Source organism: Scleropages formosus, chromosome 22, assembly GCF_900964775.1.
Source record: "Scleropages formosus chromosome 22, fSclFor1.1, whole genome shotgun sequence".
Lineage (NCBI taxonomy): Eukaryota > Metazoa > Chordata > Actinopteri > Osteoglossiformes > Osteoglossidae > Scleropages > Scleropages formosus.
Window position 1 is genome coordinate 6,282,423 of NC_041827.1, and position 26,435 is coordinate 6,308,857.

Below are 26,435 nucleotides of genomic sequence, written 5' to 3' on the forward strand. Positions count from 1 at the left end.
CACGCATCTGAACAGCTACTTCAAATGGTGTTTATAGGATCAAAATGTATACCTTTTCTGCTTAATTTCAAATGAACAGTTTGTGCAACAGAACTTGACAAACGTACTTTACGTTAACTGATACAATTTGCAGACATGCATTCAAAACACGTCCGTACATAGGATTCCTTATTCTGCACGACACTTAGAAATAAAGTACAAAAAAACGGGTGGAAATTTTATTTGGATTTTTTTAAATTTGTACATAGTACAGCAGATGGGCATGAATGCCTGTTTTGACATCTTCTGGTTATTGCTGATATTAACCGTTCTTTACCCAGCACCTTTGCCCAAGGAGAAATGCAATATGAAGTTGTTCAGCAGGGTGTTTTTATTCAAGCAAATCAGGGTAAGTATGTGGTTTGAGGATAGCGCAGCGGGAGGTACGATTCGAACCAGAGATCTTCGGCTTGCCAGGCAGCAACACTGACCGTCAACTGTATATTGTATTTTTTTAAGTTCTCCACCTAAATATTGTTGACAGAGCTTCATTCTCAATGAGGATTTTGTTCTGTTACAGACTGAAATAACTCTAGGAGAGCACTTTATCAGATTTTGCACTAAAATTAATAGATTTAGTACAATTTTAAAGAAGACTGTGTTGCAGTGTTAAGGTTGCACATTCCCAAAGCCCAGTCTTAAATACTTCTTTAAGAGAACTGGTAACTATGAAGATGATTTCTACAAACGTTCGGTCTGATCGGAGTAACTGGAACAGGACTGGAGGATTTGTGTGCAAATTAACTTTAAAACATAATGAGCATTTAATTCAAGTAAGGTATTTCTGAAGCAGTGAACCCAAGGGCTATATTTGGAACTTTGCAGTAACCTAAAGGTAAGTTTCAACCAATGAATTGCACATTTACACACACACGTCAGTGACGGGATACCCTGTGGAGCCTAAAACACACACGCTGGCTGAAACCACTTGTCCCAAGCCTAACCCGGCAACATAGGGCGCAAGGCTGGAGAGGGAGGGAACACACCCAGGACAGGACACCAGTCCATTGCAAGGCACCCCAAGCAGGACTCGAACCCCAGACCCACTAGACAGCAGGATCCAGCCAAGTCCACTACGCCCCCCAACCCTAAAACACATCTGTGGTAAATTTTACGTACTAGTTATTTCTATTGTTAACTGAAAAATTAATCATACATACTCATTTCTTTTAATATAATTGCAGTTTTATGTATTTTCTTACCAAATGCCTTTATTAGTGGATACCATTAAGAAATGCAGTTTAGATTAATTAGTGTTTTACCGAGTTGCTACAGCAATTGTCACTTTTACAATAATGGCATGATTGGTTATCGCAAAATGTTTTACAGTGATGATGTCAGAGTTATAACTGTGAAATCACTGTTACTGTGATAACAATTCGGACAATGTCAATGTTTTTTTTTACGATTTTACTGTCATGTAATAATCACATAGAACACGTCACACTGATGATATCACATTTATATCTGCATTTATTTATTTAGCAACAAAATCACATAGATAATGCCACAATCACCACACGATGTCAAAATTTCATTATGGTGTTACAGTCACACTATGACATCATAATCATAATTGGACTACACATTCATAGTGGACAGCAGGCAGCATAGTGGTTTAAGCTGTCCCTTCAAAGACCTGACTTTGAATCCACACTTCGGATGCACTAACCTTGAGCAAGGTACTTAACCTGAATTTGGTTCAGTAAAAATTACACAACTGTAAGTAGTATAGTATTCTAAGTCACTTTGGAGAAAAGTGTGAGCCACATGAATAAATACCTAAAGAAGGCTGATGCTGTCGCAGTTGCAGCGATGGCATCACTTTGCATTTTTCGAGTCACTATTGCAGTAAGGATACCACTGTAAAAATGTGAATTCTTCTCATTGTAACATGACCGAGTGTCTATCCAAAGCTCTTTACAGCTGAGTACACATTTGTTTACTCTTAGTTGTACATAGCTATGGACAAATGCATAATGTAACAAGTCATCGCTGTTACTATGGTGTCACTGTAACAACTACAATTTCATTATTACTATGATAATGAACTTGTAAAAATTACACTTTCATATTTGCAATGATGTGACAACAGTTAGTGATGACATCATTGCCATAATTATGATGTCAGTTTTACATTACTGGCATTGTTGTTAAAATTTAAAATGACTTTCACACACGGTGTCATTGTTCAAATTTTGATGTCACAGCTGAACAGTTCAAGTTGTTGTTACTGGGAGGCAACATGGAGGTAACATGACAGTAATAATTTTGATATCACTGTTATATTCTCCCCTTCCACCAAGCACAACGCCCAATTTTATTCACAAATTTTGTACGGTCACGGAGAGTTTTATACTGAGTAGTCTGTCCTGATAGCTGATGGAATGACATACTGGAATGGCATAAAATTTATACAGTAAATCCAAAGAACTTGATGCCCAATATGGGGGGAAATATTTTAATAGGAAAAAAACGGCCGTTCAGTTAGTATCCACCTACATGTGATTAAAAGGACCTTTGAAAAAGTTATATTTATGGGAATCCAGGGCAATTAAGTAAAGCCAGTAAATGCACTTTGGCTGAATGAAGTCTGAATACTGTGAGTCAGACCATGATTCAAAGCACAGATCTGTCAACAGCCTGGAGGCTGCATGGTGCACAGCTGCTGTCATCAGTGCATCAGTTTCTACAAGGCATTTTGATGTCTTTATGTCAGTGTGAAGAGCTTTATACCATTTAATATTTTTAACAGCAAGTTTTTTTATTGTTGTTATTTCCAAATAAATTTCTACTTCCTTGTGTTATAGTATAGGGGTGTCTGGTACAGTATGTGGCTCATGCGCTCCAGTCGTGGTGAGCAGTGTCTCACTTCCGAAATCTCTGTATCTTTTCTTCAGTTTCTCCTCCTCTCCCTGCACCCTGCCCAACCTGGCTGCATGTAGCTCTTCTATCGCTCTCTCAGCTGCTCCTCTTGTTCTGCTAAAGAAGAGCAGAGAAGTTCTCCACAGTTTCCATGCCCAGCACCATGTCCATGTGTTTAGGGGTTCTGCACTACCTCCTCTGCTCTCTGGAACTCCTGATGGGATGCCATAAGGCTCCCCGTCTCTATTTCTCTTCAGGTGGAGGGGTTCTGCGGTCTGGTCATGGTGATGGTGTATTCCGTTGCACTGGAGCTGCAGTAGACTACACATGTCATCTACTGTATAATACCTATAGGAACCTTAGCATTTTTCTATTCCCACAGTGAGTCATGAAGAACAGCGGAAAACTGAATTATTATGGAAGACCCTTGCTTCTTGTGTTTTTCATAGACTATTTTCTTTTTTCACCCAGGATTTATTGGGTTTCCATTGTCATGCAGCCGTAATCTGACTGCTACCTATTTCTCCCTCTGTTGGCATGTAATGCCTAACGTCTTTGAGTATGTCTTCGCTGGCTCATAATTTGAGGTCTCTGTGCTGCTTTACCTCTTTGCGGTTATGGCCTTGCAGTTCGCTCAGCGTTTGTCGAAGAAATCTGCAAAATAGTCCATCGCGGATGAACGCACTGTTTGGAATTGCATTTCGGAGCACAATACAATCCAAAAACAAGTTCTGTATTTTCTTTAGAATCCTGCCCTCTTAATTGCATTTTGTTGAGGAAAATTAACTTTTAATGTTGCTTTCTGGCTTCAGCGAGACAGTTTGGGAAAATTGCTCATTCAAACACCATTGAGGTCTGAATGACTCTGAACAAGGTTGTGAAAGCTTGTGAAAAATGCTGCGATTTGCGTAGGAGCGGCTTTCGGGCTGCTCATTTTTCAGCCGAATACTTGTTGAATGAATTTGTAAACGAACAGACAAAATTTCATTGGTGCTGCAATAGAAGGCATCATGCATCTTTGTACACACAGTATCCTCATTCTGTGATCATCTCCATTTTAATAATGTATTTGCATATTATGCATGTATTTTGTATTTTTTTTACCAGAAAATTATGTACACAGATAGCATTAGTTCACAAAACAGAAGAAATATAAACATAAGGAATAAAAACATACTTTTAAGGGGGTTTAAGGTTTAATGTGGTGGTTCAAGATGGTGTCATTTTAAAGAAAAATAACCCTGCATGACCATCAAAAAGGATGGAATGCAGTTTAACTTTACTAACATCACCTGGCTGCTGTCTGACAACACTGAAAGCTTGACTGTAGCATTAAAACACCTCTAGATCAGCAAAAGTATTTACGAGTGTGTTTTATGGGGTGGCACGGCAAGTAGCGCTGCTGTCTCACAGCACCTGGGTGGTGCAAAAGAACGTGGGTTTGATCTTTGCTCAGTCTGTGTGGAGTGCATGTTCTCCAAATCTCTGTGTGGGTTTCCTCTGGGTGCTCTGGTTTCCTCCCACACTCCAAACACATGCTGTTCAAGTTCCCCATAGTGTGTGAGTGACACAGAGTGTGTGTGTGTTCTACTGATGTATGGATGAGTGACCCAGTGTAGGTAGTGTATCTAGCAGTGTAAGTCACCGCGGTGAATAAGGGGTGTTGGCTGATAACACTACATAGAGTTCATTGGAAGTCACTTTTGAGAAAAGTGTCTGCTAAATGAATAAATGTAATGATTACTAACAAAGTAGAACCTGGTTGTCTAGACTATACTCACAGATGGAGTGGCCAAAAAAAAGCTTAGCTACATTTTCTAGGTGTGACTGAAGATAGTACATAACAGTGATAAGACGAAGCTCATGAAGCACCATCTTGAAAGAACACGTTCCTCCTGCACAATCCCGTCATTTCCAGACTAGATGAGAGATATAATCTCTGCAGCATGTCCTGTCCCTGCCCCAGAACCTCCTTGGCAGATGTAGCACATGCCAATCAAAGTGTGCCGTTGGCAAATTCCGACAAGTCTTCCCGCTGCTCTGCATCTTCACGCATTATGATGTGCAGTTGCATGTGATGAATAAGACTAAAGGCCTTCATCCTCACATTCACTGGACTACTATTAGTACTTAGTATTACTGCTGAGTTACTAGTATGATAGTTACTGGCATAATATCATGGAGCAAACTGTTACCTTACATCAAATGGTTATGTTCATCATTTGCATGATGGTGGCATAATGGTTAGAACTGCTGCCTTTAGATCCAAAGGTCACAGGTTTGAATCTCATCTCAAACTGTACTACCCTTAAGCAAGATACTTACCCTAAATTACTCCAGTGAAAAAAATGTACAGATGGGTAAGCAATTGTAAGTAGTTTAACATTGTTGGTTGCTTTGGGGAAAAGTGTCAGCTAAATTAATAAATGTATAATGTAAATATCAGAAATGATCACTATAATAGTTGCTGTGGAAATGGTATAAGGCTGCACTGCATAATTTAGTTGGTGTTAGTACTTGACCAGTTAAGGTCATTAGAAGGACTACATTTGCAGCCCACACATTTTTTCACATCTTTGTGCTTTTGGTTTACGAGCTGAAGCAAAAACCACCTACGTTCTCTTATAAGATATGCAGAAATTTACACAGTAACAGCAAAGGTTTTTTTTTTTTTGTTGTTTTCGTGTAATTCTATTGCAGATGGCTAGAATGGATGCAAGACTCTTTCTTCACAAATGTTCTTATTGCTCACATGTATTGTTTGTAACAAACCTTCAACATATTTTCAAATGGAATTTCTCTGCAGTGTTTCTAAGGGTAAACTGACAAGACTTTCCATTACAAATGGAAACTCACACATCTCACACACACCATCTGAAACCGCTTGTCCCATGGGGGGTCGCGGGGAGTCGGAGCCTAGCAGTGCAGGGCAGGGGGCTGGGGGTGGAGGGGACACACCCAGGACAGGACGCCAGTCTATTGCAAGGCACCCTAGGCAGGACCCAGTCCAACCCACCGCGCCACCGTTCCCCCCCCACCCCACAAACAGAAACTAACTCCTGAAAAGTTGACTAAATTTGTTTATGCCGTTTAATTCTGTTTTTTTTTTTTCTGCAGTTTAAGTTGGGGGACAGCTGGTAGCGTAGTGCTCAGTATGCCTTTGGATCTAAAGGTCACAGGCTCAATCTCCAGCTGTAGTACCCTTGAGTAAGGTACTTACCCTAAAATGCTCCAGTAAAATTACCCAGTTGTTTAAATGGGTAAATAATTGTAACCTCAACATTATAAGTTGCTTTAGAGAAAAGCATCAGCTAAATGAATAAATGTAAGTTGTTAATTTATTCTTTTGTTATCAAGAACCACTTGTCCAATTCCTAAATCTTTTAAAATAATAGTTTTTAAAAAATTGTTTTGTTCTGCAGACTTTTAATTACAGTCTTATTTTAAAGTGTCCTAACAAAGACTACAAAGTCCATTTGTAGTGATTTACTGTGGTCCGTCTTGAGAGACAAAATGTTTCTAACCAAACAAATCCCATGATTATCTAAAGTGATTATTTAGTTATCTGGCTGCCTTCTCTATCTTATAAAAATAGAGAGGAAAAGAGCAGGTCTAAAAAAATGCACCAAGAAACCCTAAAAATCATGTTGACGCAGGATTTGCGAGAAAAACAGTAACACGAGATGCTGAAGAACAAACTGGGACCAGACGGTTTTTGTCTATTTTTGTGCCTGTGGGTCCAGTGAACAGATTTCATTAGACATTGTTTTCCTACTTTTTATCTTTGAAGCCAGAGCAACTTGGAGTACACTGAAATGATAAAGAGCTGTGTATTTCTGACGTTTTCACTAATTTCTCTCTCTGGAATACATTCAGCCTTTCTTCCTCGCAGCACTTTGAGAATACATTGTATGACATGTTACATCAGCTTGGATGGGTATTTTGATTTTGACCACAGACTGCAGTATAAAATAACTGAGTTTCGGAAGTAATAGTGTCATTGCTGCAAAGCTGGAAAAGCTTAAACAGTTTTAAGTGGGACATTTTTATTATGGTGCTATGACTGTTTAAGTAACAATTGTCTGTAGGGCATAAATCTAATTCTTACTGACAATTAAGTATATGAGTCATGAATACAAGCTGGAACTGTACACGATACTTGTTTAAAATTCGTTTTAAATATCGTAATAGACATTAGTATACGTTGCTGGGTGTATTTTATCCTACACATTATTCTTCTAAATTATAATGAGAAAAAATGCCAGGTTGTGAAGAATAATTTTTTTCTTCTTCACTTATTCAGTCAACATCTGAAGTGAGACTTTCCTCAGCCAAAGACTGAGCTTCAGCTTGTTGTCTCGAGGAGGAAGCACTCAGCTGAGATGCTGCTGCAGGTGAAGCAGGGAATGCTTCAGGATTAGGTGAGACACATTTCTGCTCAGCTTCACCTGGGCTACCTGGAGGTGGCTTTAAAAATAAAAAAAATTAATTTCTTATTTTGAAATTAATTAGAATGACATATTTATGATTCTTTCATATCGATATACTTACATCTACTCGTTTTATACATTGAAATAAGGCATGTGCTTTGTCTGTCAACTGACTAGCAGGAGATGGCAAAAAAGGGACAAAAAAGTTATCAGGGCTATGACCGACAATGAGCACAATTAACTGAAATTTACTGTGGACTTACCATGTTTTCCTGCAATTGATTATCATCTCCTCCGCATTCACTTCTTTCTTTTGCACAAGTTTTGTTGCCCGACCCAACACTCGTGGTTCTACTCTTGGTGCGCGTTTGACCCTCCTCCCACCTCTTCAGCCGCTCCTGGCCCTCCAGTGAGCGGGCGGTCGGGTTTATCCGAGGCAGGGGAGTCCGACTGGGTAGGTCCCACGTGCCCACAAAAGTCCACTTGGACCCACGCTAGCAAGAAAACAGCCCAGAGAGAGCATCACATTCATTGCATGAAAAATAGACAGTGGCTACAGACCTACTGCGGACTGAGAGGGTGAACCTTTGACTTCATCTCTGGGAAAAGATGGCCACGGTCTGTTGCAATAAATTTTGTGTGACCATCTGCAGCTGTAGGCCTCTGAAGATGAAGACATAAAAAATATAAATGTGCAGTATATGCAACAGGACAGTAATTTAAAGGTGCGTAAAGTTACCAGAGAAGCCTAACCTCTTTGAATTTCTTTGGCAGAGTCCAGTTCTGGAGTCTTTGTGGCTTGAACGCATCTTCGTACTGAAAAAAGGCACTTTAAAGTTTGATTTTCAGAATGACAAAATGAAGAACATCCTAGTATTTATTCACTGGCAGCAGTTTTTACTGAACAAAATCAGGTTGAAGTATCAGATGCCTTAGGCTTAGGAAAAAAATCTTGGGGATAGTTGTGTATCGTTCATCATTATGCCAGATTACAGAGAACTTTTTCAACAAGATGTCAAGGAAATATTGTTTATTTGTGAAGAGACACGTCACGAATGCTGTTGATCTAATATCACGGACAAAAGGATCCGAAATAACACCGACAGCTCCAAAGTACCTGATGATATTTTTCATATTTTTCGCGACCCACGTACCTGGTTTGCAGAGAAGTGGGACGCCATCTTTGATCCGGTTTGTTTACTGCCGTCTCCTAGCAACGAAGGAACGACTTTCTCTCCGCATCCCAATCATTGACAGCTCATTCCATCCTGAAGGTAGTTAACAAACGAGTTCTTCGTGGATCATTTTATTAGCACGTAACTAAACACATCATCATTTTTCTTGCTGGTGAATTAACCAGTTTTTTACATCATCAGTGGGTGAATACACAGTACATCGACTGTTTAATTGACAGGGCAGCTGAAAATTCCCCCAAATTCCCAGAACACATCATGACGCACTTAGGACATCTGACCGGCGAACACAAACCGGTATTTCACACGAAGCAGCTGAGGGTAAAATGCCCTGATAAAGTCAAAGTGACTTTCAAAGCCGAAATAAATACCACGTGACATTACCACGTGTATAAATATTTTGCGATCAACATTTCTTGTGCTCATAATACTTGGGGAACTGTATACAGTGTATTTTGAATGACTGCCGTAAAAACGACACAGAGTGGAAAAGTTTAGTCGATGCGGATTGACTCCATGTGTTACAATTACCTTTAACATCAATCACAGATGTTCTGTTTTAACAGAAGAGGAAATTTTAGTGCAATCACTGAATCAGGACAGGGTACTTAACTATGTTTGCCCTTTCCCAGGATATCATTTTCCCGATCCAGTCAGTCTCTGTTCATCTTTTATTGTATTAAAAAGTAAACTTTCTTTTTATGCGGTATATAAAATATCATCATGCTTTATTGTAAGATGTGCAAACAACATTTAGGTGACGCCTTTCTCCAAAGCGATTTACAAAGTTAGTCTACCTACAGTTATTTACCCATTTATACATCTGAGTAATTTAAGGTAAATACCTCATACAAGGGTACTACAGCCGGAAGTGGGAATCGAACCTGCGACCTTTGGCTCTAACCACTACGCTACCAGCTGTCCTAGTCGTATATGTAAACGATATAGACTGCTTTGTGTACTGTGCCATTTATGGTATGCTCATTGTCACTTTTATAAATTGTAAAAGTCGAGCAAAAATGCTGTTACAATTTAGAACGGGTGAAGAATTTGTATTCAGTTCTACTGTATGTATTGCGTTGCGTTGTGTTAGTTCTGGCTCTGTACGCTATGTGTCGCTGTTGCACGACTGGTACAGCCTAACGCCACAGGAAACAGTCGAGGAAGAAGTGGCGGAAGTAGCGCGGCGCGTCTCAGGCGAATGGCTCGCGCTCCTGAGGCGAGTGTGCAGAGCTCCGGGTTGTTCGCCACGTTCGCCGAGAAAAGATGATTAAAAGTAAACATTATGACAGAGCGGAGAGTACAACGGGCGGCGATGTGGAGGCGGATTGCACCGCAGACACGAAGACACATTTTCGTGTCTGTCGCTTCATTATGGAAACTGGTAGAATATAATTTCACTGAAATTTTCAGTTCTCACAGTTTTTAAATTTTCCAGCAGAACTGGAGTCATAAAACTTATTATGTGACGATAATCATAATGTTCTACTCGCCCCGTGTCGTGTGCAGGAGTGAAGCTGGGAATGCACTCCATCCCTGTGGCAACGGCGTGCGCGCTCTACCACCGCTTCTTCCGGTCTGCGAGCCTCCAGGTGTACGAGCCCTACCTGGTGGCCATGTCCGCCATGTACCTGGCAGGGAAGGTGGAGGAGCAGCACCTCCGCACGCGGGACATCATCAACGTCTGCCACCGGTACCTCCGCACTCACAGAGTCTTTGTCCACATGATGAAGTTGAACGTGCTGAGAAGACTTACTGACACAGCGTGCTCTGTGCGTGCGCCCCCTGTTGGACAGGTACTTGCACGCAGGCAGCGAGCCCCTCGAACTGGACAGTAAGTTCTGGGAGCTGAGGGACAGCGTGGTTCAGTGCGAGCTTCTCATCCTGCGCCAGCTGAACTTCCACGTCTCCTTCCAGCACCCTCACAAGGTGTGTGTTTACGTGACCGTCGGTCTCAAGAACAAGGGAGGCCGACATGTCACGTGTACCCGTTTATACATGTACAACTCAGAATAAATAAGACAATGTTTAACAGCAGACCAGGAGCTTTAGATGCAGACGTGGTTGTTGGCGCACAGTTCCAGCTTGGCCAATATCACCATTATTTCTGGTGCTCATTATAGGAGTAGCTGCATATTGGATTGAGTCTGATGGAAGATACAAAAATGATGGTCACCAATGCTCCAAAAATGTGGGAGGGAAAGAAGGAGCAGGAGGTAGAGCTGATGGAAATAAGGAGATCCATCACACATCAAAACAGAAAACTAATCATTTGCAGGCTTTTAGTTCTGGATCTTATGTGCATGATACCACCCAGCAACGAGGTGGAGGAGCGTAGTGTTTTGCTGGGATATGGGGAACTGGCCCTGTAGGTGTTAGGGATCAGGCCCTTTGACCATCTTGTAGGCCATAACCAGAGTTTTTAACTTGATATTGAAATTGAATTGATATGGGCAGTGTGCATCTTGAATCTTTTCAATTTAATTCAATTTATTTTTATAGAGCACTCTTCTCATGCAGTCACACAGAGCGCTTTAACATAGGCATAAGGAAAGAAAAACAAATACATCAGATAAAGAAACAAAGAAGACAGTTCACTACTGACTATCATGATATGATAAGCTATAAGTATGCCTACTGGCCAGAGGAAAGGAACAAAAACTCCCAACTGAAAATCGAGGGAGGAAGAAAAAAACATCTGGGGGTTCAAGGGCCAGTGGCTGCCCACCCCTCCTGGGCATTCTAAATTTAAGTAACAATCTAAGACAGTTTACAAGTAGTAATGATATTCATATTGTTGCTGTATCCCCAGCTCAGCATGGTACATCTTTTCCGCAGTTGAAACTTCCATCGTTAACCTTCAAATGTTTTCGGAGATTTGAAATTCATCAGATTTATCACCGTTTTTTTCGGCGGGTATGGAAAATAGTAGTCAGGCAACGCAGCTGATTACAAACTTTATTTCATATGCATTGCTGTCTGCAAGTCTAGACACATTTGGGAGAGACTGTACAGTACTACATGCACACAGCTGTACATGTATTTGCAGTGCTGCATTTATATGTAAATCACCAGTCAGTGATTTGCATTATTCAATATATTCGCATATCGATGATGCTGTGATATGCATTATTCCTACTTTTTTAACGCTTTGCACACATCTATTTCATTGTGGTCTTTTGCATAGCGTAAAACGATTTGTAAGTCCACATTTATGCAGCTTGTTTCAAGTTTTTAAGTGGAAGTACTCATACTGTATATGAATGCTTATATTCTTACTAATATTTAAATTGAGCATAAATGAATGTTTTTTCATTTTCTGGAAAGAATTACTCCATGTGTAAAGCTGAAACCAAATACTTCTCTTTTTATCCTTTAATTGATACGTGCATGTGGATTAGTAGAAATAATACTTTCCATTTTAATTCTCATTAAAAACCACATCCGCATTTGCATCCATACAGATTTATAAATTTTAAATCCACATTCGATGGATGCAGATTTTGATCAGCTCCATCACATCTCTATTGAAGACGGGCCCCAGTCTACTGTTACTTTATGCATTTGTATCTTTCCCCAACCTTACACATCTCCAGTCACATAATGCTTGTGTGTCACTTTTGGCTTGTTCTTAAGTGTGTGCTGTAATTTCATACCTGCAGTTTCTGCTCCACTACCTGTTGTCCGTGAAAGGCATTATGAATAGACATGCCTGGTCTCGGACTCCTATTGCTGAGACTGCATGGGCTCTTCTGAAAGACAGCTATCACGGGCCCCTCTGCGTACATTACCCACCACAGCACCTGGCCTTGGCAGTGCTCTACCTGGCATTGCACAGCTACGGGGTGGAGCTGCCCCGAGGGGCTGTAGAGTGGTGGCAGGTGAGTGTGTACCCACCCACGTTTATTTGTTCCCCTGATACTGCCAGCACTCTCGTGTCTTTTCTTACAAGGATGTACTGTGTCTCTAGGTGACACCTTAATTTCCCTGAGCGCTCACTGTTAGAAATGTCGCTGTCGCATTCCACGTTGATTGTAGCACTTATTTAGTCAGAAGGTCAGTCATGAGTAATTGTAGAAGAAATGTGTACTTTGTGTGCAATCATAGCAAGTAGTCTTCCAGGCTGTGCTCTTGTATCTGGTTCAACTCCATTTCTATAGTTTGCATGGTCTTCCTTTGTAGTGTCATTTTTCAGCAGATAATTTGGACACATACTTTCTGAAGACATGTTGTCCAGATGAACTGATGACTCTGAATAGCCTTTGAAATTATGTCAAATGGATGGGTATGCATCGTATCAAGTGTGTATGTATTTTAGTGCTCGGAGTAGGAGGCAAGTGGCATTTATTCCATTGGGGGGAAGAATGTCTGTCAAATATCCTGTTCAGCTACTTAGAGAGCGTCATTGGTACCATGTACTGTATTTTTAGTGACCATGTAGGTTATTGAGCTGCATTTTGTAAGTGTTGATGCTGTGCTGTACTGTACTAGTACTATATCAGTGGTAACAGTAAAAATGCTAGCAATTCTGCCAAAAAATACAATTCCCTCTACTCAATAATTTGACCTACATAACATATTTTTGTACTAAGTAAAAAATTCTAATAATTATAAGTAAAATATTCTTACTATTACAGTGCAAACTGCATAATAGTAGCCAAGGCTTATGATTTTTTTGGGGGGGTCTTTCTATTGGAAAAGCTAATCCATTGGGTATTTTTTTTAAATTATTTAGGTATTGGGGGTTGTTAGGGAAAGGATGCTTGAATAAAGAGGATCCATTGTATTTGTTTTTTGAGGATCTTCAAATCTTCAGTGTAGAGGAAAGGAGTAGCTGTTACCACAAACTTGATCTATATTGATTGTGATCCTGAATGTATCCAAATACTTTTAAAGGTTTTTTCTAAAAGAGATGCTTTTCAAGCCTTTGACAATACACATGCATGTTGTCCTAAAAAAAAAAAAGCCTCTGTGCATATTTGGTATCACAGTAATCAAGCTTTTAATTGCTTTCTTGGAGATTTTGTGGTTCATTGGTTGCAAAGAATTGTACACTTTTCAGATTACCCTTCTGTGTAGAAACTGGGTCTAAAATGTAATCTTTTCCCATAGGTTTTGTGTGGAGATATTACTAAGGCTGAAATTGAGTCCATAATTTCAGAACTCCTTCAGCTGTATGACATGGAGGCAAAGTGCACCTGACGGGTAATAGTGTCATAAGGTACAGCCTTCTTCTCTTGTTTTGTATAAACATATTGCAGTTTAAGGCAGTTAAGACAACTAGGAAAGAGGGACAGGACATACCACACTGTTCTATCTTCCTGTCCTTATATATTGCACTACTGCTGTGATTTAACATCTGAATTAATTTAGTTTACAAAAAGCAATATATCCAGTGCTGTGGCAATCATTACATGGGATATTATACCTTATATATAATAAATTGAATATAAATCAAACAATAATATATAACTAATATTACATCTGCTCAACATAGTAGAGATATAGTTAAGCATATTCCCATCATGTTTTGTGTTGATATTAAATACATTGCTCGCATAAATTCAACAGTTTGTACACCTTATAGTTGTAGGTCATCCATGTACACAGTTAGAGAACCTTGTTGCCTCAACAAATACCCAAGTTAAAACAGCAGTGTTTCTACTGGGACTTGACCCTAGGAGTGATGGGTACACATTCAAAGACAAAGTCACTATGTTCTGTACTGTAAGCTCATGCACATATGAATTTTGGTTTGTTGTCATTATGTACAGCTAATACCACAGTGGCAGCTATTTGAAAGCATATTGTTGTCAGGCTGTTCAGTATAATATTTGTACTGTTCATAAAGTTATTTTTATCAGACATTTCACCTTTTTGCCTCCTGTTTTATATGTTGTGCTTACTAGCAGAATTTATGATCTTGCTTCCTGCTCATCCATGAGGTTTATTTGCCGCAGGCTTTGCATCCCTATCCTTTAATCCTTGTGGTGAAATGGGGAAAAGAATAATTGTCTTTTTATCTTACTTCTTTTGCTCAACTTACTAATTGTCCTCACTGTTATTAGTTTGCAGCCCAGGTCAGAAACACTTTTAACAAATCTAACAGTAACTCTGCTGTACTTTCACTATGAATACATTCCACCCTTCTCAATTTATAGATAAATTTTCAGCATTCGAAGCAGAGTATTTGCCTTTTTCCTCTGAAGAAATCTTCTTGTCTTTTAGGTTCTTCTGAATAAATCGACAATGTTGAAATTCCTCACCTAATGTTTGTGAAAATGGAAGACAGAATGGGGAAACTTTACATTGTCAAGGGAATAAAACATGAAAGAAAGGAACCGAACTGAACACACATGACTAAATAGCAAGGGAAAATTGATTCAAGTTGTTTACAGGTGTATATGGTGGTTGGATTACATATTTTTAAATGTAAATGTTTTGCATGTGTTAACACTCATGTGGCATTCACATCATGATGTACATATATGTGTTTGTGTGTCTTCAAAGGATGTTAAATTGATAAGGTGCGTTCTGTACAAAGTTTTGAAATTTGGGGTACATTTTTTGCAATTACCAGATGTTTTTTACATGAGTAAATTTACTTATTTGCAGGTATGTTAATATGAAGCCTCAGTATGAGTATAGTACTTTCTAAGCTGCTAATTTTCATTAATGTAGAAGTCTGGTGGCATGAATCTCATGATATCAACACGAGTGAAGAAAGCAAGGAAAAGGAGCTTACCTAAATGCGTAGAGTTTCTATGCTACTTATTTGAATATTGCTCTCAAATTACTTGCTCCAAGGAGCAAACATTTGTGGTGTGATGAATCTTCAGTCAAGTCGCTGATTTATATCTTCAGTGCTCAGGTCATGTTACTTTCAATCCAGTGACTATTTTAACTGAGCACTGGGACATAAAATTCCCCAGATTCTGCAGCTGTACTGGAGCTTATTGGAGAGCCCTGGGCAAGTGACTGGCTGAGCAAGAATAAAGAATATATTGGCCTGTTCGAGTTTTCTTTCCATTTAACTCCTTTGTGATCTGATTTCTCTTTGAGCAGCAGCACTACAAGAAAGCTCTTTTATGGGTGCAACACAGTTTAAATCGGTTTCCTGGTCACAGTTAAAAGCCCAGGAACCTGTTTTCTTTGTAGTACTTCAGAGGCAGGACTTTTAAGTGCATCATTCATTTACATTTATTTATTTAGCAGACGCTTTTCTCCAAAGCGACTTCCAGTGAACTCTATGTAGTGTTATCAGCCCACACACCTTATTCACCAAGGTGACTTACACTACTAGGTACACTACTTACAATGGGTCACTCATTCATACATCAGTGGAACACACTCTCTCTGTGTCGCTCACACACTATGGGGAAACCTGAACAGCATGTCTTTGGACTGTGAGAGGAAACCCACGCAGACACGGAGAGAACATGCAAGCTCCACATAAACTCGGCAGGGATTGAATCCACGTCCTCTCGCACCACCCAGGTGCTGTGAGACAGCAGCGCTACTCGCTGTGCCACTGCTTAAAATTATTGCTGTTAGTCAAGTGTTATTTTGTCAGAATCACTGTGGTTTTGTCTGGACATAAGTTACAAGAGAAAATTAGAAATGTTCAGACAAGATAAAACCAAAAGTGGCAATGTTACAATGATCTTCTTTTGTTAATGCAGTTTTGTTTGATGTTTTATTGTCTATTTTATACATTAAAACCCTTTTCCAAATATTTAGATGGTAATGGATGGAAAGGAAAACATTTTAGTCACTATAGCAGTTTTTCTCCTTTTTTTTAAGTTAGGTTAGTCTGAAAATATCCAATTTTCAGTGTGAAAATGGCTGTGCTGTCCTGCTTTCATCTTTATTTGTATTTTCCACATTTTCTTCAGGGCTTGGATGTATTGAATTATGCATAACATGCATTTTAGTTTTTGCAGCAGTTTTGCAAATGGAAGTGTATTTAATAAAGTATCTCCCAGATACAATAATTGAATCTGCATATGTTTCTCTATTAGTGTAGAGGTACCTTATTTATAATTTGTATGCATCTGTGCACCAAAAGAAAAAAGTAGCTGTTAAAAATCTAAACAGTCCTACAAATAGAGAAGTCTTTTAAATAAAATTTAAATGAACTTAAATCTTCTCTGACAATACTGGGTTTTTGGAATTTACCATATTTTTTTCAACTGGAAATAGTATACATGTTCGATATAATTGCTTTAATGCCAGAATTAGCTAACATTTTTGCTGCGTTTCAAGACTTTTACTGAAGTTTCTCTTTTATTTTGTGGAATACTGTTTTGACATTTTTGTGTCACTGTGATTTTGACAGGTTTATTCAATTCTATATTGGTACACTTCCATAAAGCATCAGTTTCAAATGCCTGGAACTGTCAGCTGGATTTGTTGTTTAGTCTTAAACATTTTTCACACTGCATGGGAAGTGAACTGGGGAAAGATAAGCTTTAAGGCAGACTGTAAAAGGGGATAAGAGAATGTGCCTTTTGTTGGCCAAAGAAAGGCAACTTTGCACCATAGGAATCAAAGCTGCTGGTAAAAGTGTCAATGCCTGGTCCAAGCCTTGGTTTTCTGTAAATGTTTTAATTTCATGTAATCATTTAAAGACTAATAGAAAACCAACACTTTTGTGGTTTATCGTTTACTTGGCCAGGTACTATGCATAAGAACTCTAGCTTCATTACATGTATAATTTGCGAAAGCAAATTTCAAGTTAAAATTTCAAGTTCAGTGCTTAATGAACATGGTTGTAAAGAGAACATCCAGAAGCCATCAGTCTAAAGGAATATGATGGAGAAATTCAGTCTTATTTATTCATGTTTATTTAAAATATCTAAATACCCCCCATTCCCCATTACTGTGTTTTTTTCAATTAGCCCTGCCTCTCCCTCTGCAGGCTTACTTTAATGCTGGGTTGCATGAATTATGAAGAGGGAGCACATACCGCAGGACTCTCATCCATCAATAAAACATAAACGCGGCCCACACTATGTCAGGAGGACTGGGACGAAACGAATGGGTTTGAATCAGGCTAAAGCCTCTCCTTATTCTTTTTCGCGTCTCTGATTTTGTTTTTTGTTCACTCTACACACCCAACTACAGTGCATTCCTACCTGTTTTTATAGCTGAGACAGCCCTTTTGCATTTAAGAACCTCAAACCATGAATTATTTTCCAACGAATGTCTTTTCATGTTTTCTTGTGAATACCTATATGAAAAATTTCTGCATTGCTTTGTCAGACTCCTCATCTTCTATACAAAAAGTAAGGAAACACTCTTGGGCCTATATAGAAAGCCTGTTTAATAAGCCTTAAAAAAGTTAAGTAATGCAAGATGCCATGCTGAGAAAGACATCTGGTGTTGAACCCAAGAGCCCTCTGTGAAGCTGATGAACTTCTCATATCTGCAGCACAAAAAACATCATTGGCAGCTGTCCCCTGTGCGTGGATCTTAAATTAAATGAATCTTAAAGCTGTACAACCACTAAAGCAACTGCTTCTTTATATCTTCAAGTTTGAATACTTCTTGACTGGTCATTTTGTCATTAAAAAAGCTGCAGTGACGTGCTTTAAAGTGGTCTGCGAATTAGTACGAAGTTCCTATGTAGCTCAAGTCATAATAAATGGATAATCAAATTCATCAAGATTTAAACAAAGCGATCACAATTATGCACTTTAAATTTTTCTATTATAACTTTTTAGAATTTCACAATTACCCTGTCTAAATAAATGATGGCAGAAAAAAGATGGTAGATGGCATTTTGTGTGTCTTGCAATAAATGTGTAAATATTGTGAATGTTTCCTGATAATTTATTAACTTTGATTTAGCAAAGCTTTCTGAATTTTGTCTTTATTAGAAATACTAACAGATAAGTTTGACTTTAGCTGGGAGTCCACACAAAGGTACAGACCTGTATAGTTTGTCTGGTGTGTGTGCCTACGTAATAGATCCACAGTTGTGCACTTGAGTACCCTTGAACAGATAAAAGCTTTTGCTCCTCCTAAAAGCCTCATGCATTACAGCAATTAAATTTGAACCTTAGTAAAACACCAAGACAGCAGGCGTCTATATTGTACCTGTGTGGGAGTTGGGGGGGAAAAACAGAATCAGTTCCAGGTTTCACTTAACTACACGGACTGCATCAGAAAATTGAACTATTGTCACTATTGTCTTTGTCACTTTTTTTTCTCATTTTCAAAATAATACAATTCTAAAAATAACACTGAAAATATATCTATTTTGTCAGCATTTAAAAAACTGATGTAAGATTGTTGATGGAAAGAAGAGGTTAACAGCAGAAAAAATTTTTTTGTGAACCTTTGTGTACCAATAACAATTAGCATAAAACATGTTAAAAAAAAGCAAACGTTTGAATTTTGAGAATAAACGTGAAGCTGCTGTGTATTCTCTATTTCATTTTCAAATGTTCTACAAGGTCTGTTTCTCCTCTTTGTATGTAATAATAACAACAAAAAAAGTTTCATTAAAAGATTTAAAAAAAAACATGCTAGTAGCATAAGCTGATAAAAACGCGTTCACCAACCCATGTTCAGGATGCCTACTTTTCCGGGTTAACTTTATAAATGTCTTTATATGTTTCTGTTTTCTGCAGGCATTATGTATATAGCATATTATGTGAAAATTGTTTTCTGACACGACTGCAGATCGTCTTGTTGTGCAAATTGTCATAGATTGAAACAAAGTTCATGCCCATCAAATTTTGGGCTGATGAGAAATAGACCTACAGCTGAGCTCAACTCAAATCCATCCATCTATCTGTACGTTATCAATAGCTGTTTATTCAGCATAAGGTTGCGGTGATCCGGAGCCTATCCCGGAAGCATAGGGCGTGCGATGGGGTACACCTTCGACTGAACAAAGCGCATTGCAGGGCAACCACTCACATCCTCAGGGCAATTTGGAGTCACAAATTCACCTGAAATATGTATTTGGACTGTGGGAGGAAATCCATGTGAACATGGGGAGAACGTGCAAAGTCTACACAAACTGAGGCGAACTCAAACCCATATCCAAACACACTTACAGTGCTACTTGCTGTGCCAACCACACTGCCCCCAGCCAATGTGAGCTCAACGAAAAATCTCCGATGGAACAAAGGACCAACATGGTGAAACACTCGGTGAATGAAGGACATGATGGAGCACGTAGCCCACCATAGTCCACCATCAGGCCTCCCATATCCTCATGAATACTGTTACAGCATCAAACACTAATATTCACATATGTTAATATTTTGGCACATGCTCAACTGATGTTTGTATGACACAAAACTCTCAAAAACGACCGAACCAGGACAGTTATTGCTGTTTTTTTCCCCCTCTTTTTTTTTACTGTAACTGGTAAATGTGGTTTACCTGGCATGCACCTTTTTTCTGAGTACTTGCCTAGAACCTTGTCCGATTTACACCCTAGCTTTGTAAGTTGCCTTGGAAATGTGCCAGTTAATAACAGTAATGATCTCGATTAGATTTGATCCATTTTATCTCGAAATTGCTGTATTTTTCAAATTGTTGAGTACAGAATCAGGAACAGTTGGGAAACTGGCAGTTTGCTTGGTAGTGACAACTCTACATATCCTCTTCAGCTGTGCGCAAATGAAAATACGACTTATGTCAAAACTTGTGCCAAAAAAAACGAGAGTTTTATATTCTAAAGGAGAGGTAAGTTAGATATTATTATATTGTTGTTATTATTATTATTATCTATATTATTTCCGAACTGAAGCACAAAAACCAATATGGCAGCCAGCATAAGAATGACCGGCAACGCTGTTCGGTTTTAGAGGGCGCGTGCTGTGGCTTTCACCGTCGCCCTTCAATGATTTTTTTTTTTTCCAATCCTATTTATATAAAGTACCAAAAAAAAAACATGTCGCTTTGGAAACGTCCAGACGAGTGTTTTTCGAGAACATAAAACTTTGTAGCAGGACGTTGTTGACTCCATGTCTGACATTTCATTTCCCAGGAATATTTCGGGCATCATCATGGCACTTTCCGTGCACTCTTAAGTTTTGATTTAAAGAGAAAAACAAAAGCAATAATAACAATGGGCAAAGCTCAAGCGCGTTTATTTTTCGCTGGGATTTTGCGTTGCTCGGAGAGCGGTGTCCATGTTGCCGCGAAGCGCTCGCCGTCCTCGCGCCTTCCGGCGGCTCGGTGCCGCGGTGTGTCCGCTGACGTGACTGTACAGTCAGAGCGGGGCGAGGGAGGAGGAGGAGGAGGAGGGAGGAGGGATTACAGCGCCGGAGAGGAGGCAGGCAGCCAGGCAGGGAGTGGGGAACGAGCCCCCCCTTCGTTAGCACCTTCTCCCCTCCTATCCGCTCGGATGCTGCCAACGTAAAGGTAGAGAGCGCACAGCGAGCGAGGGGTCTTCGACACACAGCCTGTAAATCCCAAACCTCCCATCACCTCCGCCTGCCGCGCTTCTCTCACATCCACTGTGGGGAAATTACAGCAACAATAAAAGAAAAAAAGAAAAAAAAACAATCAAACCAAACGTCTTCAATTACGTATTTATTTATTCATGCAGTCATTTTAATGCCGTGTATCCATCGCTCATTTTTTTCTCCGAATAAGCTCAGCTCAACTAGCAACAACTGCACTATTTTAGGATTAGACGTTTTTATTATAGACGCGAGTAAAGAACAAGCAAATAAACAAGACAAACAAATAACTGAAGACCTTCCGCTGGCGACCTGTCCTCTGTCACTGCTACGGCTCTTCGTTTTTATTTTTGTTACAAAAAACACTGGATTTTCCACTTTTTTTTCCCCCCTGCAAGCTCCATCCCCGTCCTTGGAGCATGGCCTGGTGAGTCGATGTATTTCACATTTATTCAACACTGCAGCTAAATATTTATATTAAGATGCTGCTGCTCATTCGCACTTGTACCACTGCCTATTTACACACATTGTCCTGAGCGTTTCTGTATTTCTTTGATGCAGAACGGTGTGGGGAAATTTATCATTATTATTATTTTTTAAAAGCAGTGTTTTTTCTATAGGATCTTTTCTTGGGATTAGTGTTTGCAGCCAGCCGCCTAATACTACTGCATTGATGCAGACCTAGGGAATTACAACAGTAATAATAATAATTATAGTAACAGTAACAGTCGCTTTTAATCTGGTCAAAGTAAAGAAAATGTACGCAAATAATAATTTGCAATATAATATTTTACACGGTCCTGTTTGGTGTCGTGTTTTTTGTGCCTATAATATTATTGGTTGCACTTGAGAGTGGTTCGGCTGTCCTGTTTTTATTTATTTTATTACCTGCCTACCCCACGGTAATAAATATCCCGCAACATTTGAACATTTCAATGTTAGGACCTCACTCAGTCGGTCTCCGTGCGTTTAGCGGGGGTTTTAACAACCATCGAAAGCGTTCACTTATTCATAACTTGAACATTGGCGTGTGTCATTGTAGCAGTTACACTCGAGGCAGGCTGTGTGTGTGTGTGTGTGTGTGTTGCGTGTCACATTGCTCTAGTGTGTGATTGAAAGGTAATGCGCGGATTTGTGTGTGACGGTCCGGGGATGGACTGACAGACGGGGCAGCAGGGATGCGATGTTGTAAAGCAGGCTGTGAGCGCAGCCCGCACCGGTAACCTTGCGACGGGGGCATTGCGCCTCCTCAAGCCTCCGACTGGCGCACAGTCCGACGCCGTCCCTCTCGTCCTCATGATCCTTTCAATCCATTTCATTCCATTTCATTTCATTTCATTTTATTTCATTTCACAAACAAAGTCCCGAGCGTGTCCTCTTGTTTCCCGGTGCTCGCCTGGGCAGGGGCGCTTGCTTGAAGGGAAATTGATTCCTAAGGTGAACATTTTTGCGATCTGAAGGTGACCAGTAAAGGTCATTTTATTTCAGGACGTTCGGCTAGACGGAGGCATCGGGGGACGTTCATTTGCAGGCGTGTTACGGTCGCGGTTGCGCACACATTGGGCACCTTTCTGGCACATATTTACTCTTTTGTGTGTGTTCGTAAATCGCGAAGCTGTAACGTTTCATTTAGGTTCTGGCGGTCACTTTTCCCCCCGAACTGCAAGGTGGAGGGAGGGACGGACGGAGGGAGGGAGGCAGAGCGCGAGAGGGAGGAGGGACGGTGTGACGGAGGGAGGGAGGGAGGGAAGGAGGGCTGTTGTGGTCTCGCATGGTCGGGCCTCGCGGCGCTCTGCGTTTCGCCTCTCTAATTCAATACTTGCTCGGGATTGGCCATTTCTATCTGATCTTCCAGCAAAGACCTTTATTGCCATTGGTTTAGAGCGCGTACGGAATCCGGGAGGTGGGCTTCTCGCGCCACAGCTGTCGGAGCGACGCGTTAATACTGGCCGGCGGTGGAAAGGGAAGGAAATGAGCAGAAATGTGCGGTGAATTCATTGAGGAACCAACTTATCATTTAGCCCTTTTTTTCGGTAACACAGTATTGTTTGTCCCACGGCTGTGTCTTCCCGTCCTCGAAAACGATTCGGAGCCTTCTGTTAGCCACCAGTACACCTCAGGTGTCACCTGTCCAGGTGTACACAGTACAGTCACTACGACCACGCTTTTTGCATATTATTTAATACTTACATAAGAACAGTTTAACATGAAACTGATGGAAGGAAGTCATAGTTGAGCTGTAATGCACTGCGATATGATCATGTATTTAGGCAATTTTTAAGAGGCCCGGCGATGTTGTTACTGAAATAAAACTAGATGCAGATGATGTAGTACACCTGCCTGCTCATTGACTCTCTGCAGAGAAATTGTACAGGGCTGTTTAATAGATTCCAGTCTGACCTGCTTTTTTAATATATATTATCTTTTCTGCTTACATGGCATCCATTCAAAATGATCTAATTCCTGCTCGTTGTATTTTTAAAAACAGGTAACATTGATACAGCATAACAATAAATGTCCTACTTTCACAGCTCTGCTGGTGGCCTAGTTTACATGGAGGAATATGATGAGTGGAGGTGACCCACTAAAATACCTGTTTGCTGTAGCTACCTATGGGCTCTCTCTTTTTTTCTGGGCGTACTGGACATCGAAAAGTCAAGGAAAATGGCAGAATGTTTAATGGTTTGAATGAAGCAAATAATGTAGTTACGTTAAGATGTTAAAATATTGTGTATAATAGTCTATAACTGAGACTGTGAGTCCTGGGAAAATGGGACACTTGCACAGGAGGGTGTGGCATCTCTGCATTCAAGAAAATCACACACACACACACTGACTGAAAACACTTGTCCCGAATGGGGTCGCGGCGAGCCGGAGCCTAACCCGGCAACACAGGGCGGAAGGCTGGAGGGGGAAGGGACACACCCAGGATGGGACACCAGTCCATCACAAGGCACCCCAAGCAGGACTTGAACCCCAGACCCGCCAGAGAAAAGGCACAGGCCAAACCTGCTGCGCCACTGCACCACCCTCAGCTGTTTAAAATTAAATAGATTGTAAGAGTAAGAATTAAATTAGAATTAAATTAAATTTTTGCATTTTTGATGTTGCATGTAAGATTTTTGTTGGTGAAACAGAAAGGATTGAACATGTTTAAGACCCTGTCATGTCTTCATGCACTTGTATTGTCGCTTCTTTTCATGGATTGTGACTCGGAGGACCCCCCCCAAGCCAATGCAGGTTTTGTCAGCCCAAAGATGCAGGGAGAGCGAGAGGGAGGTAAAAAGAGAGATGACACTGACAAAATAGGACAACTCAGCAATTTTCATAACTTTAAACTTTTTAATTTGGGAGAAGCACTGAGAAAAATGATAATTATAAGCCGGTTAAGCTTTGCAAACTCTACCAGTTAATGTGTTAAAATTCATATTAAGGCTTCTATTGATTTAATGTGGAACTTCTGTTTCACTTTTAACTATCATTAAAAAATAGAGTAGTCATTTGTAAAACAACAAATATTCTTATACAATGTGTTTATCACCCCCCACTCAGTCTTTCTACTATGGACTCCCACATATAGACAGTTTGTCTGAGCTCAGTTCTGGCTTTTTTAAAATTAGTTTGATTAGTGGACGAGCCAAAATATGATTCATTAGTGATTCAGGACTGTTCACTTTCAGTGTGTCAGATTCACTCAGTGCCTACCGTGTAAGTCTACTTAGACGTTGTACTCGGATGCGATTTCATCTATGGTGTGTCAAGTTTTATATTTTGACATGTCTTTGCATGTAGTTTTCAAAGAGAGTAAGGTTAACTGAAATGCCTCTTATGACAGTGAATTGTGCCACATACAGTACACATGTAGAGCTGTGATGCAATCGTGTATCTTGTAAGATACCTAAAAACCCACAATAAGAATAACAGATAATGCTGGAATACGCAAGTATCCGTACTTGTGCATGGTAAACAAACTTTGTTCCTTTAAGGAAAATAAAGTACTTCTTGAAGTAAGGATGCTCTGAAGTCCTTTTATATGTAACAGTGCTGTTTTGAGTCGTGATGTGATTTCAGCAATTTTGCCGGTAGGGCATGATTTTGCGAATCTCTCATCTAGTCCACATCTTACTATTCCTTTATGAGGACAAACATTGTTGTATATATTTAGATTTGACGAAGAGAACAAAGTGTAGAGTAGGAAACGAAGGATACAGGCTAAGGAAAATATAGATTGAAAATGAAAGGTTGGAAGGAAGGAGAGCCAGATAGATGAGACTGGTAAAATAGACTGAATTTATTATTCCAGTACTGCATATGAAGTAGACAGTGTGCTTAAATGTTGCTTTGTAAATCATACGTAAAGTATTTTTCATTTCGCGTATCAAAAGCCACAGTTTTTATTCATTCACTTTACACTGTTAGATCACATTCACCGATGATAAGCTGATGATAAGCTCAATGGTGTACACATCTTTATCAAAATATGGACATGGTAACATTGTCTTGGAACACCCCAACATTTTTGGCATACTTCTCGCACCCAAACCATAAAGTCACTGTTTATCGTGATAATTCCTATACGTGTTGGACTTCTCACATTTCTTGTAGGTTCATCCTCTGAAATGTCTGCCAATAAGATTTGTTTTTGGAAAAATGTTTTACAGTAGAAGTGAGTGCAAAATAATATAATCAAACACTCATCAAGAGTTTTTTAAATCAATATTTTTCTTTATACTTTAGAACATGAGTTGAAATGTATGACCCTCAAGGTGAATGCTTTATGAGAAGAGAATAATTTCACACATGGCAGGAAGACACCTTGTTCACCTTTCCTTTTGCCTTGCTTTTGGAAACAGTATGCATCTGGGAGCAGCTTTAATTTTTGCAAATAATTAGACTGAAGTAAACACCTGAAAACATTTTTATTGTGATTTTGTTAGAGAAGAGATTTTTGAGGAAACAGTCATTAATAATGCAAATGCTTTCACAATGATTGCAACTGTAATGTTTAGATTTATTTTTATGCATTAAATTATTGTACTTTTACTTATGAGCATCTTAAAAAAGGTGTTTAAGGGGATTGGTATGCAGACAGGTTTGTGTATTCCCACAGTTTCTGTGGATGACGGTAAGTGAAGAAAGAGTTGCTGTAGTTATTCTTTTAGTAGAGCTGTTGATTTAGAATTCTGACTGATGTGAGGTTTTCACATTTCTCCATAAATACACTCACATTCCTTATATTTTGGTGTCGGAGGCAGCCAGTCCTTTGGTTTTTACTACAGTTAAGAAGAGAAAATGTATGGTGCCACGCAAAGATGAGGGGTTAAGGTGTAATGCCGTTTTTCTGAGTGCACAACGCTGAACAGCAGCTACAAGGACTTTCCAGTGTGAGCTGAGCCGTGAAGGTGTCTCCGACTCTGGCACATCCAGGTGCCGACTGAGTTGCACAATGTCGATTTTCCCGTTGCCTCTGTTTCTTGCTT

The 26,435-nt window shown here is 39.8% G+C and overlaps 3 protein-coding genes across 11 annotated transcripts in view; 2 read left to right on the forward strand and 1 right to left on the reverse strand.

Moving 5' to 3' along the window:
- Positions 1–2,956: 2,956 nt before the first annotated feature.
- On the reverse strand, positions 2,957–10,386 carry cfap126 (cilia and flagella associated protein 126). 3 transcript variants are annotated; one of them, XM_029247663.1, is made up of 7 exons: positions 10,328–10,386; positions 10,135–10,224; positions 8,489–8,602; positions 8,088–8,150; positions 7,920–7,997; positions 7,598–7,828; positions 2,957–3,021 (listed from the first exon to the last, which is right to left on the reverse strand). In XM_029247663.1, the coding sequence occupies exons 3-7, from the start codon at positions 8,513–8,515 to the stop codon at positions 3,001–3,003; spliced, it is 420 nt and encodes a 139-aa protein (XP_029103496.1). In that variant the 5' UTR covers positions 8,516–8,602; positions 10,135–10,224; positions 10,328–10,386; the 3' UTR covers positions 2,957–3,000. The 3 variants fall into 3 exon arrangements, with proteins under 3 accessions (XP_029103496.1, XP_018580859.2, XP_018580860.2); XM_018725343.2 differs by lacking the exon at positions 2,957–3,021 and adding an exon at positions 6,946–7,371; XM_018725344.2 differs by lacking the exons at positions 2,957–3,021; positions 10,135–10,224; positions 10,328–10,386 and adding exons at positions 6,946–7,371; positions 8,823–8,833.
- ccnq (cyclin Q) lies at positions 9,706–15,778 on the forward strand. 2 transcript variants are annotated; one of them, XM_018725342.1, is made up of 6 exons: positions 9,706–9,911; positions 10,037–10,220; positions 10,324–10,456; positions 12,190–12,408; positions 13,640–13,748; positions 14,756–15,778. In XM_018725342.1, exons 1-5 carry the CDS (start codon positions 9,794–9,796, stop codon positions 13,727–13,729), a joined length of 744 nt encoding a protein of 247 aa, XP_018580858.1. In that variant the 5' UTR covers positions 9,706–9,793; the 3' UTR covers positions 13,730–13,748; positions 14,756–15,778. The 2 variants fall into 2 exon arrangements, with proteins under 2 accessions (XP_018580858.1, XP_018580857.1); XM_018725341.1 differs by lacking the exons at positions 13,640–13,748; positions 14,756–15,778 and having other exon boundaries at positions 12,190–12,516.
- Positions 15,779–20,808: 5,030 nt separating this feature from the next.
- Positions 20,809–26,435, forward strand: part of atp2b3b (ATPase plasma membrane Ca2+ transporting 3b) — a 56,824-nt gene continuing 51,197 nt past the window's right edge. For all 6 annotated transcript variants that reach the window (XM_029247700.1, XM_029247697.1, XM_029247698.1 and 3 more), the window contains exon 1: positions 20,809–21,382. The gene's annotated coding sequence lies outside the window, so the exon portion shown is untranslated. The remainder of the gene's footprint in view (positions 21,383–26,435) is intronic.

What these genes read in the sequence shown, in the direction of transcription:
- cfap126 (XM_018725343.2), bottom strand. Translation starts at nt 8,515, where the DNA reads ATGGCGTCCCACTTCTCTGCAAACCAG. An exon ending in CCCACTTCTCTGCAAACCAG is followed by an intron (nt 8,151 to 8,488) that starts GTACGTGGGTCG and finishes GCCTTTTTTCAG; the next exon opens with TACGAAGATGCGTTCAAGCC. An exon ending in TGCCAAAGAAATTCAAAGAG is followed by an intron (nt 7,998 to 8,087) that starts GTTAGGCTTCTC and finishes CTTCATCTTCAG; the next exon opens with AGGCCTACAGCTGCAGATGG.
- ccnq (XM_018725341.1), top strand. Translation starts at nt 9,794, where the DNA reads ATGATTAAAAGTAAACATTATGACAGAGCGGAGAGTACAACGGGCGGC. An exon ending in TCGCTTCATTATGGAAACTG is followed by an intron (nt 9,912 to 10,036) that starts GTAGAATATAAT and finishes TGTCGTGTGCAG; the next exon opens with GAGTGAAGCTGGGAATGCAC. An exon ending in CCTTCCAGCACCCTCACAAG is followed by an intron (nt 10,457 to 12,189) that starts GTGTGTGTTTAC and finishes TCATACCTGCAG; the next exon opens with TTTCTGCTCCACTACCTGTT.